General features: G+C 35.5%; 3 protein-coding genes across 4 annotated transcripts; 1 reads left to right on the top strand and 2 right to left on the bottom strand.

The window, feature by feature from the left end:
• Positions 1-255: 255 nt before the first annotated feature.
• LOC125210766 (NADPH-dependent aldehyde reductase-like protein, chloroplastic) lies at positions 256-1477 on the bottom strand. The gene is made up of 2 exons (XM_048110350.2): positions 1008-1477; positions 256-901 (listed from the first exon to the last, which is right to left on the bottom strand). Exons 1-2 carry the CDS (start codon positions 1412-1414, stop codon positions 538-540), a joined length of 771 nt encoding a protein of 256 aa, XP_047966307.1. The 5' UTR covers positions 1415-1477; the 3' UTR covers positions 256-537.
• A 3494-nt stretch (positions 1478-4971) lies between these two features.
• On the top strand, positions 4972-8774 carry LOC125212309 (putative late blight resistance protein homolog R1A-10). Of its 2 annotated transcripts, none has more exons than XM_048112435.2 (2): positions 4972-7676; positions 8547-8774. In XM_048112435.2, the coding sequence occupies exon 1, from the start codon at positions 5083-5085 to the stop codon at positions 7660-7662; it is 2580 nt and encodes an 859-aa protein (XP_047968392.1). In that variant the 5' UTR covers positions 4972-5082; the 3' UTR covers positions 7663-7676; positions 8547-8774. The 2 variants fall into 2 exon arrangements, with proteins under 2 accessions (XP_047968392.1, XP_047968393.1); XM_048112436.2 differs by having other exon boundaries at positions 8390-8774.
• A 2129-nt stretch (positions 8775-10903) lies between these two features.
• Positions 10904-12174, bottom strand: LOC125211896 (NADPH-dependent aldehyde reductase-like protein, chloroplastic). The gene is made up of 2 exons (XM_048111856.2): positions 11513-12174; positions 10904-11405 (listed from the first exon to the last, which is right to left on the bottom strand). The coding sequence occupies exons 1-2, from the start codon at positions 11917-11919 to the stop codon at positions 11042-11044; spliced, it is 771 nt and encodes a 256-aa protein (XP_047967813.1). The 5' UTR covers positions 11920-12174; the 3' UTR covers positions 10904-11041.
• Between the last annotated feature and the right edge of the window lie 7197 nt (positions 12175-19371).

The raw sequence follows: 19371 nt of genomic DNA, 5'->3' as shown, positions 1-19371 counted from the left end.
AGAACCAAACATGTCGAAGTTGATAGGCATTTCATCAAAGAGAACATTGAGAGTGGAGCTGTGGAATTACCCTTTGTTCGGTCAGAGGATCAACTGGCAGATATCCTCACCAAGGCGGTCAATTCAAGGAGCTTCACAAGTGTATTGTGCAAGTTGAGCTTTGGAGATCCCACCACTCAACTTGAGGGGGAGTGTTAAAAGGAGAATATTATGGGGAATCAATCACAATGATACCCCAAGAATAGATTGATGCAATTAGGGAATAGATTGATCTCATTAGTAAATAGATTGATACATTTCCTTGTACACATCATTATAATACCTATATAAGGGGTCATACATGAGAAGGAAAAATCATCAAGAAATAAACGTGAATTACTCTCCTCATCATCTTCTATATTCTCTCCAAACTCTAGCCATGGCTGATACCCCATTGAACATATAAACTATAATTCTCAATAGTAAAACCCAGTCGATTATGCATACATATTACTCACCATAAATCCTTGAATATTTTATTTAATCGAACCCGAAAATTTAAATGGCACTTCCACCATTGACCCGAATAATCTGCCCGTTTACCCACTGACCCGCATCACTTGCCAGAAACCCAACCACCGGCGCCACGTCATCCGTCTCTCCAAGCCGCCCAAACGGGCACTCTGCCACCGCCTTCTCTATCACCTCCTCTGACTTTCCAGCGAAAAACATGTCCGTCGCAACCGCTCCCGGCGCCACAGCGTTCGCAGTTATCCCCGTCCCCTTCAGTTCCTTCGCCAAAATCTTCACCATCGCATCCACCGCCGCCTTCGACGCCACGTAAGCCACATAACCTGGCTTCAGCGACGCCACCAGCGAGGTAGACAAGCATATGATCCTACCCCCACCGCCGCGCTTTATCCTGTCAACGACAACGATCGGTTCAATTTCCATCTCAATCGAGCAAATCAATCAATCAACACAGTTAAAATCCAAAACTCACAGCGATCGATCGATCAATCGGTTACCTGTTGGCAGCTTCTTTGCAGCACAGGAAGGCGCCTCTCGTGTTGATTGCGATTGTTTTGTCGAAATCGTGGACGTCGGTGCCGGCGAGCGAGGGGTATTTCGGATCCAGCACGCCGGCCGAGTTGACGAGGATGTGGATCTCCGAGTTGAAGGTCGATTCCGCGGCGTCGAAGAGCGATTTGACCTGCTCCGGAACGGAGATATCGGCTTGGAAGGTGGCGGCGCGGACGTCGGAGGCTGAATTGATTTCGGCAGCCAGGGAATCAGCGAGGGCGGAGTTGGAGGAGTAGTTGATGAGAACTCTGGCGCCGAGGGAAGCTAAGTGGAGAGCAATGGTACGGCCGATTCCACGCGAGGCGCCGGTGACGATGGCGACTCTATCCTTGAGTGGTTGCGTGTTAGCCATGGAATTCAAACTGAGTTACTACTGATACTGAGACGTGTGACTCTCATTTCTACGGCAGTAGCAATCAATTTGTATTGAATCCCAATTATTGGCATGTCCCGCACTAATTTCTTTTTCGTCCATTCTCGAAAGTACGAATTTTCAATTTTAGAAACTTTATCTTTCTAATAAGGTAAACCTCATTCTTCATTAACAATACTTAAAAAACTTCCTCTACCTATCTCTTTTTTACTTTACCAATAATGCATTAAAACTGTGTCGAATCCAAAGTTCATACTATTTGGAGACGGAAGGAGTAATATATAATCAATCTCCCTCCGCCACAAATAAAAAAACACTTATTTTGAAAAATTTATATGGTCCAATTCTATATAATGAAAGGTCAACGAATCTGATCCTATATTTTGAAAGGTTAACAAATTGAGACTTATACTCCGAAATCTCTCTTTTTCAGCCTTATTCTCCTTTTATTTTATTTTACTCCCTCCGTCCCAGATTAAGAGTCACCTTTTGCCATAAAAGTCCGTCCCAGTTTAAGAGTCACTTTTAGAATTTTCCATATTTGGTCATACAATTTTACCTCATTCTTCATCAAATTACATAAAAATGCCATTATCTATATTGAAATAAATCAAAACAAAAATCAAAAGTCAAAAGGGACCCACCTTCAACCAACTCCACCATCTCACTTCATTTATTACACACTCCACCATCTCACTTCATTTATTACACACTTCAACTCTTTCTTAAAATCCGAGCCATAACAATAAGTGACTCCAAATGTGGGACGGAGGGAGTATTATTTATGAGCCTTACCTTCAACTAGGGAAGTCAATCGGGCTAACCCATTTGGGTTTGGTCAACCCACTCGGACAAGCTATTTGGGTACGGTCTATTCGAGTTATGAATTTTTTGAATAATAAATTTTCAATCTTAACCGCCGGATTTCGGGCTAATCCATCGGACTATTTAGGCCTAAATCTTTAAAAAACAATCTCTTGTAATCAAAATTTTCCTCTATAAAATAATTTTATATTTAGATATTTTTCTTCTTCTTAGTTTTAGAATCATAATCTCCATCCGTTTTTTTAAAAAATAGCAACTATTTTAATTTTGGGTCGTTCCTTGAAAATAGAAACTTTATAATCTTTCTATTTTAGGACATGAACCCCATAATCCACTAACACTACTTTCACTACTTTTTCTCTTCCTCTTTTTTACTTTACTCTCTATTTTTTTCCCCTCTCTTACTTTACCAATTCTTTTCACTTATTTTATAAATTGTGCATTAAAACCTATGTCGTTTCAAATGTTTCTAATTTTTTAATACGGAAGAAGTAAAATCTTCAAATTATTTGATTGCACTTTAAATTAATTATAGTAGAACAAACAACTTCTATTGTATATTTCTTCTCTGACTCCTTTATAACTCAAAAATCGATCGTAAAATAAATAAATAAAAGGCCAATTTCTTACTACAACAATCACTAATAATAATAGAAATAATAATTTTTGAAAGTTCGGGTTGTTACACAATATTATGTGGATGGACAAATATACCAAAATCGGACAACATTTTATGAATGAATGGAGTAATTTCTTAAAATCTGTGTCAAGTCAAAATGAGACCATAAATGGCGGACAAATGGAGTATTCAAATAGCACTAGCTTATGTTGGTCGCAGAACTTTAGTAGGAGTGTAAATAATACTCTCTCCATCCTTCTGTAGTAGAGACATTTCTTTTTGGCACGAGAATTAAGAAAGGTTGTGTTCAGTGAATTAAGTAAATGAATAATAAAGTAAAAAAGGAAAAAAAGGTAGAGTAGATGAAGAGAGAATAAAGTAAGATAAGAAAAATTGTTATTTTTTTGCAAAAAATGGAAACGACTCGGCTACAGTGGGACAACCCAAAAAGGAATACGACTCAACTACAGAGGGACGGAGGGAGTTCTCCCTTCGTCCTCGATAACATGTACTCTTTCCTTTTTAGTCCGTTCGACAAGAATATGCACTTTCGAAATTTGGAAAGTTTTTTTTTCTCTAATGAGGTGGTATCCATCTCCACCAACAATACTTTAATTACTTTTTTTTCTACTTCTCTCTTACTTCACTAATTATGTATTAAAATTTGTGTCTAACCAAAAATACATATTCTTACGGGACTGAAAGAATATTCAAAGCAAAATTATATATAGAGGGAGTATTTTATTTTATCCTTCAACTATACATATTAGCTATTAAAACTATAAGAATATCGTCAAAGGTCCTTTACCTTTAATTTAATACTACTTTTTTAATTTTTTAGACATTTTTCCCCGAAAAAAACCCTAAAGCCTTTAGAGGAAATTTAAGTCTATTTACACGTCGTTCTCTTCTTTATTTAAAAAAATTTAATTTTTCTCTTTTCCTCTTCTTCCTATTTTTTACTTCTCTTTTACTCTCTTCTTCTCCATTTTTTAAAATTCTCTTATAAGATGGGAGAAGCAAAATTCTCCCATTTCTTATTTCTTTCTATCTTTTCTCTTTTTAACAATTCAAATTCATACCTTTGAATACGAGCAATAGGAGACTTAAGAAGACTGATTATGAGCTGCCGAATAATTATTTAGCTTTATTTTTATTAATTGTTTAGCTGTAAGGATTTGATTTACTTTTTAAGTGTATTTGATTTGTTTTTCATAATTTGTTATGATTTGATTTATTTTTAATTATGGAGACTTAAGAAGAGTGATTATGAGCTGCCGAATAATTATTTAGCCTATTTTATTAATCGTTTAGTTGTAAGGATTTGATTTACTTTTAAGTATTTGATTTGTTTTTCATAATTTGTTAGGATTTGATTTACTTTTAATTATCCTTTTGTATTTCCTCATATTATAAATATGTGAGAAATATTTAATTAGAATTAAGAATACATAATTAAATTGTTAATGTTATTCTATTCTATTGGTTCTTCTCGGAGAAACCGTCAATCTCTCCATATCACGCTATTTTCCACTTCTTCTATCTTTTCTCAAATTATTTCTCTAATAAGTATTAATTGATAATTAATACTCTATCAAAGAGCCAATGGATGTATAGACTTGCTTTAAATCTTGAACTCTTCCTTCACGATCACATCTCTCAGTTTATCAACATCATAGCATGTTATCTTTTGCAGATCATAGTTAATGCCCCTAGTAAAATAATGCAAATCTCCTCTATCTTTTGAGCTCTTGTCATTTTGGGGTATCCACTGTCTTGTGATTCTATTTTCATCATTGAAACTCGGATTTCACTATAAAATATAAAGGTAGAATTAACGTTCCACCCATTTGTTTCACATGCAATACAAGTCCTCTTGTAAAAAACAAATTAATCAAAAGATGTGTATGGAGATAATATTATTCTCTTAAGGACTTAATGTCAACAATGAGCAAGTCTCAAGTGATGAACAAGTTAGCTACAAGTCTACAACTGAGTTGTCATCTTTGACTAATTCCCGGAAAAGTACAACTACCTAATAAAATTATAGCCAGCTACACATGATGGAGTAACAATTTTATATTATTTGCTATCAACAATGAGCAGTTGAGTTTTTTAGATTCAATCATCTTCTCTTTATGAGATTGCATTTTGCAACGAGCTTTCCTACTTTTGTGTTTCCAAGCAAGAAGAGATTTGGAAAATGGCTTACAATCTTCAACCTCTCATCTCAATTCTTGAAGGAATCCTTGATCCTGACCAAACACGATGGATCGTTGATGAAAACAAACCTCAACTCCAATCCCTCCACCTTAAAGCTACTTCTCTTCAGCAGCTCCTTGATAAATCTTCATTCACCAAACTAGACGGCCAAATCAGAGAAGTAGCACATCAAGCTGAAGACATCCTTGAATCCCACATGGTTGACCACATGCTCTCTGGATCTCACTGCGTGAGATTCACTTTATCCACACCGGATCTGCAGCAAGTAACCCGAGATCTTGATTCTGTTATGGAGCAAGTGAAGCTGGTGGAGATGGAGGATAAGAAGATGCTTCGAGAAATTGATTCCGCTTTGGAACAAGTGAAGCTTGTGGAGATGAAGGACAAGAAGATGCCGCATAGCAATTCATCGAGTTCCAAGAGTGTTGTAGTTGGAATTGATGAAGATCTGAAGCAGCTCAAGGATCGGCTGGCCGGGATGCAGACAAATCTGGAGATCATCTCCATCGTTGGTATGGGTGGTGTAGGTAAAACCACTCTCGCTCGAAAGCTTTATGAAGATCCATTGATTGTTGATCACTTTTCATATCGTGCTTGGACGACTATCTCACAAGATTACAATATGCCACAAATTCTTAAAAGCCTTCTTCGTTGCATAACTGGACAAGAATGTAATCAACATACCGATACGTTAAAAGTTATGTTGCATAAAAATTTATACGCAAAAAGATACTTGATTGTATTAGATGATATATGGAGCACAAAACTCTGGGATGAAATGAGAATGTACTTCCCAGATAACAGCAATGGGAGTCGCATTGTGATCACCACTAGGGAATCCGATGTGGCGAACTATGCTGACTCTTTGAGTTCGCAACATCATGTGCAACTGCTTAGCAAGTCTAAAAGTTGGAATCTGTTATACCAACTTGTGTTTGGAGAAGAAGATTGCCCTCCTGAATTGCAAGACATTGGTCGAAAGATTGCCAATGGTTGTCGTGGGCTTCCTCTAGCCATAAGTGTGATTGGAGGACTACTATCTGTGATCGAAAGGTCAGAAGACGCTTGGGAGAAAATTGGGAACAATGTAATAGAAACAATTTCCAAATCAGACGAGCAGTGTTATGGCATCTTGTCTTTAAGTTATAATCACTTGCCGAATCACTTGAAACCATGTTTCTTGTACATGGGAGCTTATCCTGAAGACTTCGAGATTAAAGGCTCCAGACTCATACGTTTGTGGGTGGCTGAAGGATTTGTAAAATCAAATGGGAAAAGAAGTTTGGAGGAAGTGGCAGAGGATTGGCTAAAGTCTCTAGTAGAGAGAAATCTATTTATGATTAGAGGATACAACCAGCATGGAAAACCAGAGAGTTACCACACGCATGATATGTTGAGGGATCTATGCATTAAGAAGAGTAATGAAGTCAAGTTTTTGCATGTGAAGAATGGCTCCAATATCACATCCTCTAATCCGCGCCGCATGAGTTTTGACACATCGAATGGAATGGATGGTGTTAATGGTTCAACAGAGGCCATGTCACTTACTCGATCTATTATATGCGTTGGTTATAGATGGGTTATGTTTCCATATGGTGCCTTTTCCACATCAAGATTGCTAAGGGTATTGGATTTTATGGATATGGAGTTCAAAGAGTTCCCAACTGAAATATTTGAATTTGTCAACTTACGCTTTTTATGTATCTATTGCTGGTCAAATATGCCTAGAGGAATTTCAAGATTGTGGAATTTGCAAACCTTGATTGGTTACTGTAAGTTTGAGGTGGTATTTGAGCTATGGCAACTCCCTAAGTTAAGAAATCTCAAGGTGTTTGGATTAGAGTTGTTAAAAGATGAGGAGATGAACTACAACGTTATGAAGAAGCTACAGGTGATTTCATTTTTGAATGTAGCTAAAGAGGCAACTAATTGGGATGGTTTCCTCAAAAGCATTCCAAATATAAAAAAGCTTGTAATTAATTGGGACAACCGACTTAAACCCATGGTAATTGATCTTAGCCATCTTCACAAGCTCGAAAAATTAAGATGCGATTCTTTTAGACATGAATCTCCTGATGCACGTGGCCTCCATTGTCTTTTCAACGTTAAATTTCCTGGTAGTCTCAAAAAACTTTATCTGTTTTATTGTGAAATAAATTTGGAGGTGTTAAGGTCCTTGAGTGCACTTGATAAGCTGGAAGTGCTCAAGATAACTGGATGCACTTTTATAAGGGTGGAGAACACAAGTGAGGAAGAGTGGGAGGTAGCAGAAGAAGATGTGTTCTGTTCACTGCAGTTTCTGTATCTTAAAGATTTGGGGATTGTGCGTTGGATAGCCGATGAGACCAATTTCCCTAGACTTTGCCACCTCTGCGTACGTCACTGCTACGGTCTAGAGGAAATTCCTAGCGGCATTGGAGAAATCCCAACGCTTCAATTAATCAAGTTAGAAGAATGCACTAAATCTGCAGTGGCATCAGCACAAAGGATTGTGGAGGAGCAATCTGAAAACGGCAACTACGATATCAAACTTCACATCGCAAAAACACTCGACCGGTGATCGCACTTCCAATGGTAAGCATTTTTGCAACTTTTTGAATGCAATGTGGTTTTAGCAACAGGTAGGATTGGCAACTTCATTTTTGTTTAATACTACTACTATCAGAAAGTTTTTTCAGTTCATCTTATTTATAATTTCTTCTTCTTTTAGTAATTTTTATGATATAAATGTAGTAGTCACTATTTCATGATTTACTACTCCCTTCGTGTGTCAAAACCTGACTCATTTTACCATTTTGGGTGTCCATCATTTAAAGATACATTTATCTTTTTTTCACTTTTAGTAAGCGGGTCTTATATACTCCACTAACTCATTACACTCTCCCTCTGTCTCATTAGAAATGTAACATTTGCTTTTCATATTTTATGTAAGGTTGTTTTGTGAGTTAATGAGGAGTTAATAAAGTAAGAGGGATGAAAAAGTACATAGATTGTTGTTTCCATTTTAGGAAATATTTTATTTTTAATGTGACAACCCAAAAAGAAAAATGTTTCATTTTTAATGAGACATAAGAATAAGAAGTTCTATATAAAAATGAGACTCTCATTCCCCTGACTTTTTTATTCTTTTTCTTTATAAAGTCATTCACATTTTTCTTAAAATTCATGCCTAAGTCAAAGTATTTCTTTAATCGGAGAGCGAATAGAGCATTATTTTATTAAATAAATTTATTGTTGCAAGCATATATTTTATTAAATAAATTTATTGTTATTTGAATACCCCTCAGGTGGTGATGGCACTCTAAAAGGCAACTATTTGAATATTTCGCAATGTGGTTTCAGCAACATGTGGGGCTTAAGTAGGATTGAGTCGATTGACAACTTCATTTATGTTTAATATCCGAGCTATTTATTAAAAAATTTCTTCTTTGTCAAATGTTTAAGTGTAAGGAGTTGGAATATTGGATGATGAAAGAGCTTTTTATCCTAAGAAAGAGTGCGGGAGACCAACTGATGGATCAAACCAACGCAACTCACTATTTTGTGGCCAGCTGATGAGATCAACTTCCTATACTTTTGACCCATTGTTAATTTTTATCCAAGGTTGTTATGGAGGATATTAACAATTATAAAACAAATTTAGACAATAATATTTGTTGTTTCTTAGTTGAAGTTTGTTCTTTGTTACATTATGTTTTACTCTTTTTGCCGTATGTTTTTTAAGTTGTTTAATTTAATTGTTTAAATTATCATCATTTTAGTGATATTGCATAGTTTCCCGGCTTTGAGCATGATTTTGTATTTATAAGAAAGATGAATGATACGCTAGCACCACTCTCGTTTGACGTACGTTTAGTATTGTTCGTTTTGATTTATATATTTAATTCGATTCTAATATATTAAAAAATGTTATTGAAATTTTTGATTTTACAAAATTCATAAAAATTAAAGCTCGGTTTGTATGTTTTATGTATAATTTCAAATAAATTAATAAAATAATAAATTAAGCTTTAATTTTATAAAATTAAAAATATCAATAACATTTTTTAATGTATTATAGTCATAAATCAAAACGATAATGATAAACGCACGTCAAACGAGAGTGATGTTTACATAAGATATGTAGCATATCATTCATATTCATAAGAAAACCATGGTATCTTATTTGATTAGGCACCTTTGTGAAACTTAGGCGTTATGCCACATTTATATTTTTATGGAGAAAATTACTCTTTTTATCTCACCCAAGATGTCCATTTTTCCCTTTTAGTTTATTCCACACAGGATGTTCACTTTCTATATTTGAAAATAAATCTCTCGCCTCTTTCTTCATTAAAATTACTCCTTCCATCCCACTCAAGATGTTCATTTTTCCTTTTTAGTTTGTCCCATACAAGATGTCGACTTTCTATATTTGAAAATAAATCTCTCATCTCTTTCCTCATTAAAATATTTAACTAACTTTTTCAATGTACTTACTCACCTAACAACTCCTCATAAAATCTTGTGTCGCTCAAGAATGTGGACATTTTAAGTGGGACGAACGGAGCACTTGATTAATTTTTGGTCAATCACGCCACTTTCAAAAATCTAAATATTGATATTTTTTTCTAAATTTGTCCCAATATGATTTGGATTCGGATGAAATTGTTTATGATATAGAAGCCGATATCTAACTTTCATGAAGTCTTCTATACAATGAAATAATCAAGCAAAATGATAATGTTATGATATAATTGGTTATATTTGAAATATGCTGAATCTAAAAATTGATCGAGCTTCGAGGTTTCTATTACAATTTGCTTAAGGTAGATATTGGCCCGCACAATAGTCTAATACAGAGCCAATTCAATTTAAAGGCCCTATTATTAGCATGGTGAAAAGTTGCTCCACCGTGTGCACGGTTTCTAGTGTGGTTTATCCTCTAAGGATGGCTCAACGCGAAGGAGAGGTTATCCAGATTTTTGTTCCTTGGATTTGAAGGATGGCTCCACCATGTGCATAGCTTCTTGTGTGCAGTGGAATAAAGGTCATACATTGAGAAGACTGAGGGATGTATTTAATTTCTATTTTCGGTAAATTTCAAGTGGAATAAATTTTGTGGGATAGATAAAAATAGTAAAATGGGACAGACTTTGGGAGCCAGAGGGAGTATTTATCTTTTTCATCCCATGCACCAGAATATTTAATTGAGCAAAACCAGAGTAAAGGGTGTGAGGTACTGATTAGCTCTTTCAATCTTAACAAAATCAATATGGGGTAGCAATTGGAAATTTCTCCATCTTTAAAAAAGAAGTACAGAAAATATTCAAGTTTGTATTTTTATTTAAGGGAAAGGCCTTTTTCAACCTCTTCAAGTTGACAAGGAGGTGCAACATAAAAGGGTGAAAATTCTTCCAGTACAAAGAGAATTCCGATTTTAAATGAATAAAATAATAATTTGTATACTAGTACGTACATGGCATGTATTGTGCACAAATCTATTTTATCTGTTAAGTGGCGGAAGTGGCGAAGGATTAGCATTTTTTAAAATCTGTTCGATTTTTTATGATACATTTATTTACATTACATGATAATACAATATATCGCATGGGTTGTCCACAAATTTATTTTCATAGCTCTTTATAGGGATGGTGTGGAAAAAAATTAAGAGTACCTTGATTAATTGAACCATTAGATTATAATATAATTGTAATTGGACGATAGTATATCTATATGATCAGTAGTCAGTACTATACCATTTGCATGTGTATGATGATCGGTTTCGGCCTTTGGGTAATGGATATAACAGAATCCAAAAATTAGTTCAACCTTGATAATTACTTATTTCTTAGGAGTATTATTCATATAGTATCTAGATTATATAGTATATTCTCAATAGGAAAACCCAGTCGATTACATGCTATCCTTGAATATTTTATTTAATCGAACCCGAAATTTTAAATGGCACTTCCGCCATTGACCCGAATAATCTGCCCGTTTACCCACTGACCCGCATCACTTGCCAGAAACCCAACCACCGGCGCCACGTCATCCGTCTCTCCAAGCCGCCCAGACGGGCACTCTGCCACCGCCTTCTCTATCACCTCCTCCGACTTCCCCGCGAAAAACATCTCCGTCGCCACCGCTCCCGGCGCCACAGCGTTCGCAGTTATCCCCGTCCCCTTCAGCTCCTTCGCCAAAATCTTCACCATCGCCTCCACCGCCGCCTTCGACGCCACGTAAGCCGCATAACCTGGCTTCAGCGACACCATCAGCGAGGTAGAAACGCATATGATCCTACCTCCACCGCCGCGCTTTATCCTGTCAACCATCGGTTCAATTTCCAGCTCAATCGAGCGAATCGCGAATCAATCAATCAACACAGTTAAAATCCAAAACTCACAGCGACCGATCGATCGATCGGTTACCTGTTGGCAGCTTCTTTGCAGCAGAGGAAGGCGCCTCTCGTGTTGATTGCGATTGTTTTGTCGAAATCGTGGACGTCGGTGTCGGCGAGCGAGGGGTATTTCGGATCAGCCACGCCGGCCGAGTTGACGAGGATGTGGATCTCCGAGTTGAAGGTCGATTCCGCGGCGTCGAAGAGCGATTTGACCTGCTCCGGAACGGAGATATCGGCTTGGAAGGTGGCGGCGCGGACGTCGGAGGCTGAATTGATTTGGGCGGCGAGGGAATCAGCGAGGGCGGAGTTGGAGGAGTAGTTGATGAGAAGTCTGGCGCCGAGGGAAGCTAAGTGGAGAGCAATGGCGCGGCCGATTCCACGCGAGGCGCCGGTGACGATGGCGACTCTATCCTTGAGCGGTTGCGTGTTAGCCATGGAATCCAAACTGAGTTGAATAAGTGATACTGAGACGTGTTACTCTGATTTCTGCAGCAATAGCAATCAATTTAATTGAATTCGAATCAGTACTAGGGCTAGTAAAGGATCTTCAGTAACCGAACCGAAACCGACCAATTAACTGATAACCGAAATTAACAAAGTTTGATTTAGTTCTGATTTCAACTAAAAAAGAAAAGGGGCAGTATACTGCTGTCTATGACTGTATATTTGATCAAATTTATTTGTGCTTAGTGTGATAAAAAAAATATTTTGGATAAAGTGGCCGGTAAAGTTCTAAAAAGGAATACATGGCTGATGGCTACTAATACCTAATTCCTTTTCTGTTAAAATAGTGGCCTATTTTTAATATGGTATCAGAGCGGGCTCAAGTCGATGATGGTTATCTCTTATCTACCTCACGAGATGGTTCTCTTATCTCTTGTATTGTCTACTCACGTGATGTAAGACCGATGTCCTTTCCGGCCCACACGTGAGGGGGCGTGTTAAACTCTCTAAAATTTTGTTCTACATTGACTTGGTGAAGATGTCATTTAATCTATATATGTGTGGATAACTCTCTCCTTTATAAGGCATTTTAAGAGATGAGTGACCCACTTATAATAAGTGATAATTAATGTTAGTAGGTCTGTTGATAAAATTGTTAAATCTATTTGCTGGTGCCACCGACCTCAGTTTGGTCTACACAAACTGTCTATTGAAATGGGCTCAGTACAACAAATCTACCTTATAGGGACACAAAGTTAGAGACACATTTAATTGTGTTGGAAAATTTTATAAATTATCAAAATTTAAGATCCATCCAAAAAGCGTCCTTAAGTACATCAATTTGGAGACACATAAATTTTGTGTCAGGAATTTTATAAATTATCAAAATTTAAGATCCATCCAAAAAGCGTCCTTAAGAAGATCAATTTGGAGACACATATATTTTGTGTCCCTAATTATAAACGGATTTTGTAATTAACAAAAAATAGATAGGAATAAAACAATAGAATAACAAAAGCAATTAAAAATGGCATAAAGTAAATGAATTAAATTTTCCCCAATCTCCATCGCTCTCCCTTTCCCTTTTTCACCCATCGTCGCCTCTCCGCCATGCTCTACCACATTTCCTCCACCGTAGGCAATGATTGACGTTTCCTGTCACTATCCAATCCCTCCATTCACGCTCTGTACGCACACTATCGTACAAACGTCGCCACTCAGGCCGAATGCTTCTTCGTTAAGCTCATGAAGAAAGAGGTGGAATTTCTCTCCGATTCGTATTGGATTGGTGTGTTGAGGTATTCTTTTGTTGTGTGTGTCAGTATAAATGTTAAAATGATTGATTCGCTTCGTAATTGTAACTGAAGTGAGATGAACCAAGTCCAATTTGGAAAATCATGAGTTCCGTGCTTATAATTGATTTTGTTTGATGATAACATTCTTCTGTTGCTCCGTGCTTATAATTGATTTCGTTCGATCATAATAATTAGATTCAATTCGGCAAATCAGCCTTGATTCTCTTTCTCTCTCTACAATTTCTTCTTCAGGTATTTATAAATCTCCGGGTGCGCCTGAATCTAAAACAAATAAAAACTGTTGATTTGGTCTAGGGCATATATATCAATATTAGGTAATACTTTTATTAAATCGATATAATGCTAAACCGAGATACTCCTCTGGCAGAAACTGCACCTTTTTTAACCGAGAGGTATTTCTACATTTACGGTTACTATAATTTGATCTACATCGTATTGCTTGAGGATATCCATAGTTTTAGCTACTTATACTTTCTGCACTTGCTCTTGCTCTTGCTTTGAGCTTCGGGCATTGTTTCCATAAGGTATGTTACAGCATATTCACGCACACAACATTATACGCTCTTTTTCTTTAGCCTTATCTTGTTGGTGTTTCCTAAAGATGATTTAGTTATTGGTATTCCTCTCTGCAGCATTATAAGCTCTTTCTAAGATGGAAATCGGAGAGGCACTGGTTGAATGATAAAGTGACTGAATAGTTTGTATTTCTCAGCCCTCTTCTATGCATAACATTAAGATGGCAGCAAGATAGATTAGAAGTTTACTATTTTTTTTATAACTGAGAGTCTGAGACAATAATCATCAACAGGTTGAAAATAATGAGATTACTCTAGAAGATATAGCAAATTGATATTATGTATATTTTGATTTGGTATAAAATTCTTATATTTGCATTTTTAGCTTGATCTCACTTGGATTTAATCCATAGATATAGCTTTTCATAGTATCTGTATGTATATAACATACTGCATTAGGGAAAGCTATATGGATGTGTAGCAAGGGTCCTATTCTAATGCTTATAGCACCATAATCCAAAATCAAGACTAAATCTCCATCCTTGGATTTTAAAATGAGTGGATGAGTCACAAATCTCAATAAATAGTAGACAAAATATCAACAAAAGGGTAATATCGTCATTATGTTATCATATGATAATTTTCGTGAGTGTTTTTTTATATCAATATTGTGTATTACAAATATCAACAATATGACATTAGAATATCAACACAAGGACAAGAAAATATCAACACATTTTTATTGAGATTGGACATGCATAATATTGAGATTTTGCCTATATTTACAATATATTGAGATTTTTTGTTGCATTTGTTGATAAAGACTGCTTATCAACATGTACGAAAATTGAAATATAATTTATCAAATTTCATCACCCGAACATCGTCGGAACATATGCAATTGAGATCTCGTTGGAATCCTTATTAAATTATCTTTAATTTGATATATTTTTTGCAAAAAAATAATTTAAATTGAGAGAGTTACGTAAATTTAAAGATTTGAGATGATTTTGAGGAGAGAGAAAGTAATTAGTTATAATTACTACATGTACATATAGGATTTGACATTAATACCCTTTTAATTTAATTAATAATTATTTAAATTTAAAATATATTACACTTGACATTATATCAACCACAAGATCTTCTAATCTAATGGTTAAAAATTGGTCTCAATTTTGGATTTATAATTAGTTAGCAAATTATAAAAGTGTCCCAATATATTAGGAAAAGCTATTTAAAAGTGTCCTAAATATATTTTGATACGCTATTTAAAAGCGTCCCTAATAAATTTGAAGATGCAATTTACAAGCGTCCCTAATATATTTGGAAACACAATTTGAAAGCGTCCCAAATATATTTGGAGACGCTATTTAAAAGTGTCCCAAATGTATTTGGAGACGCTATTTAAAAGTGTCTTAAATGTATTTGAGACGCATGTTAAAAACATCCCAAAAAATAATTCACCGACGCTATTTAAAAGTGTCCTTAATTGTATTTGGCACGCTCACCTTAAGGAAACTTTTTAAAGCGTCGGTAGTTTATTTAGAAACATAAAAAAACGTCTCTAATCTAATAAAAAAGCGTCCTTAGACATCTTTTTTCTTGTAGTGGCTATCTAAGTTAGTTGGTTTCCGTTAAAGCTTAATTTATTATGTACTCCCTCCGTCCCGAGATAAGCGACTTACATTCCTTTTTGGAACGTCCCAAGATAAGTGAGCCATTTCCTTTTTTGGTATTCTCTCCCTTACTTTTTCTCTCTACTTTATTAACTCTTTTACTTTATTCACTTTACACTTTACTAACAAAACCTCATTTCCTTAAATACCGTGCCGAAAAGTTTGTGCTCACTTATCTTGGGACGGAGGGAGTATTATTTTTAACAATAAGAAAAGTTCCCTAATGGCCATTGTTGCTTTCGAATCAAGAAGCTGAATTATATTTGTTGGAAAATATAGTCATTCACATCAAACGGGTACACATGGTTTAAAGTGGGGTTGCAGAATAGCAGATCAAGAAATGAGGTGAAGAAGTGAGCTGTCAACTAGCCATTAGAAGAGGTTATGTTTGCTGTTGTAACCGATTGAGTGTAGCTCTAAGCTCATACACTTAGTTTGGTAGAGTATACGAGTTTTGATATCAGCTCATTTTGAAGGGTGATTCTAATTCGTAGTTTGAGCTTGAGTTTCTTCTTTGAATAAAAATAGTAGTCTCACTTTCTGCCCAAATCTCGTACACTCTAATTCTAGGGTTCATCGATTGAATTCTTAAATCAATTACAACAATTGGCACTGTCCAGTGGGAATTGCAATCAATCGATCCAAGAAGCAATGTCGGCACGTCTTGAAGCTGAAAAGTTCACAGAGAAGAACGATAACGGTCTTTGGAAGATGAAGATGCGTGCGGTTCTTGTGCAGCAAGGCTTAGCTGCGGCGTTGACTCCGGCAGATCTAGAGGGTAAAGGAAAGGCTCCGGCTCTGGATGAGAAAGCTCAGGCGAAATCTGAGGAGATGCAATTCATGAAGACACATATCTATGCCTTGGTGACAAGGTACTAAGAGAGGTGCATGCTGAGACTAGAGCTGCAGGGGTTTTGAAGAAGCTCGATGAAGTTTAATTGTCCAAGTCTTTGGTCAATCGCCTATACATGAAGGGAAGGCTTTATTCCTACAGCTTTACAGGAGATAAGTCGATTCTTGAACAACTTGAAGATTTTAGCAAGTCCATAGACAATCTTGAAGCTATAGATGTAAAAATTAGTGATGAAGATAAGGCCATTTTGGTATTGAATGTCCTCCCTCCTTCCTATAATCAAATGAGAGATGTAATTTTGTATGGAAGGGATAAACCGATTACTCTTGGTGAAGTTCATGCTGCTCTAATGGCTAAGGAGTTACAGAAAGGAGTTGCGAGAAGGTCTGTGTAATTAACTAGACAAAAATAAATAAAGAAAGCAAGTAGTGAAACAAAATTGCAGTAAACTTGGTTTGAGAAAGCAGATGAGACAAGGGAATCCCAGGGTAGTGATTTCATCAACTCGTTAGTAATTCTAATTATTTAGTTCTATGTTCATCTGACTCAAGCTCTACTAGGAGCTATTCCTATCGTGTATCAACACTCATGTCACAATATTGTATTGACACATATAATATAAACCACTCAAAGTCATCACCGATAAGAGATTAACAATAATCAAAGTAACAACCAAGAAGTTAAATATAAATCAAGGAATAATTAAAGTAAAACGAGTTCTGAATATTAAACAAAACAAAAAGAACTACATAGAGTCAATTACTTTCATCCTCTAGAATTCTATAAATTTAGCTATCCAGACAGATAATCTAAATAAATATAAGCAAAATAAGACATGTTCAATCTAACAAAAACTAGATAAAACCTGGAAGAATTAATCATGCTCTTGCTTGATCTCTATGCTCCTTGTAGAAGATGGAGGAATTTATGTGTAAGATAGGGGATGGAATTAAAGCTCTAAGATTAGTGAATAATATGAATTAGGTTATGGGGTATTTATAGGCTTGACAAAGGTTTGGAAAAGGTAAATTTCGTGCCCCATAGGTTAAGGAAAAGATTTGGCTTCATAAGGTAATATCTTCTTTCATTCCTTGAATTTCCATCTAAATTCCTGCCAACATTTGACTGCAATGCGCAACGTATGTAGAATGGCCATAACTTTATCCACACAACTCTGATTGAGATCTTCTAGGTACCATCGCGAAGTTCTTTCAAAGTTGAAGAGAATGGTATGTAGTACGCCCTGATAGGGCATCGGAATCGCCAGCAAAATAGGTTTGAAGTGAGGCTGTCGTGTGCGACCTGGCCCAGCGGGCTGCTGGACAGCTCCAGAACTCTCTGGACTCATTTCAGCGACCGCTGGTATGGGTCCAGTAGGCCGCTAGGTTGCGCTTTAGTTCCAGCTTCCAGATCTGACCTTTTTATGCCTTTTTTCAGTTCTGTTTTGCACATTTCTCACAAAACACGTCAAAATACCAAAATGGATAAAATATGCAAATAATGGATATGTAATGCAACTTTGACACTCAAAACGGACCAAATAATGACCTTAAAATAGTGCAAAATCCTAGTGTATCAACCAGCCTTTTTTTCTCTTTTTTTTTTCCGTCCATCCCATAAAAAAAAGTCCACATCCATTTATAAAAATCTTTTATTCTTTTATTTTACTTTATCATTTATGAACCAACTCACCTAGGGGTGGGTAAACGGTTCTCAGTTATTCGGTTAACCGAGAACCGGAGCTGGTCGATTGTCGATTAACCTTTAACCGAAATTAACGGTGTTCGGGTCGGTACAAGTTTGGCATTTTTCTCAAAGTTGGTTATCAGTTATAATTGATAATCGAAATTAACGATGAATTCGAACTCAAGACTTTTGGTCTTAGACATTGACCATACTATCATTAGACTAACACACGCGCATCCAAAAACACATCTTGCATTAAGAGTAAATGATGAGTTTAAGCCCCTATTAATTTTTGAGATATTAAACTTTGCCGAATTATGTTATTTTCTATTATAAACTTTGAAAGTGGTCTCAAAAGTTTACAAAGTTTTAAAAGTGAGTCATAAATACAATTTTTTTGGTAGATTTTGATCTGCGTGGCTAACCGTGAAGTCTATGTGACTTAGTTTCATGATATCACTTTGACGCTCTAATTCTTGAATTCGTCATTGGATAATATATGTCTAATGATGTGAATATGTCTTGTAGATATGTAGGGATTAAAGTTTATGATTTTCAATATAACTTTTAGGAGTTTCATGGAAAATACTAGAATTTGCTTAACATTTATGATTTTCAAGAGCAATATTTCTTCTTTTTTTTCCTTTTAATTATTGATTTGTTCAAAATTGCAGTATAATCTTTAGGCATTACTAAAATAACCAATATGAAAACCAATTATAAGAGGTTGGATGATTAAAACCGTGAAACAGAAGGAAGAAAACTACTGCAAATATTGGATTGAGAAAGATTTACAAATTTTAACAAAGAAATAAAAAAGTAAACAAAAAGTTAAAAAAAAAAATTGTTTTAAATAAATACAGTATTCAGTTAAGTTTCTATTGCCAATTTTAAAATATGTAAAATATAGTACTCCTATTTTTATAAAACATCTAAGATTTTAATTCTTTGCAGGAAATTTGAATTTAAAATGAACTAAACAATAGTATAAAAATGAACTATAGATTATTTTAAAATCTGAATTAAATAGACGCAATGATATTTCTATCCATAATTAATTTATGTGTGCACCTCAGAGTTAGAGTAAGGTTTTGAATACTACTCCCTCCGTTTCATCGTAGTTGAGTCATTTTATTATTTAAAAAAGTTTCTTCATAGTGGAGTCATTTCCACATTTAGTAACTTTTTACTCTTTCTTACTTAACTCTCTCTTACTTTATTCTCTCTACTTTATTCATTTTATACTTTTTTCTCTCTACTTTTTTCTCTCTTTTACTTTTTTTATCTATTTATTTAATACACCCAACATTCATATCTAAAACTCCGTGCTCAAAAGTTCCGCTTCAACTGTAGCCAAACGGAGGGAGTATAATATATATTCGAGGCCCATAAAA

Source organism: Salvia hispanica, chromosome 3, assembly GCF_029641045.1.
Source record: "Salvia hispanica isolate PSC_SH4W2 chromosome 3, Shi_PSC_v1, whole genome shotgun sequence".
NCBI lineage: Eukaryota > Viridiplantae > Streptophyta > Magnoliopsida > Lamiales > Lamiaceae > Salvia > Salvia hispanica.
This window is presented reverse-complemented; position numbering and strand designations above follow the sequence as displayed.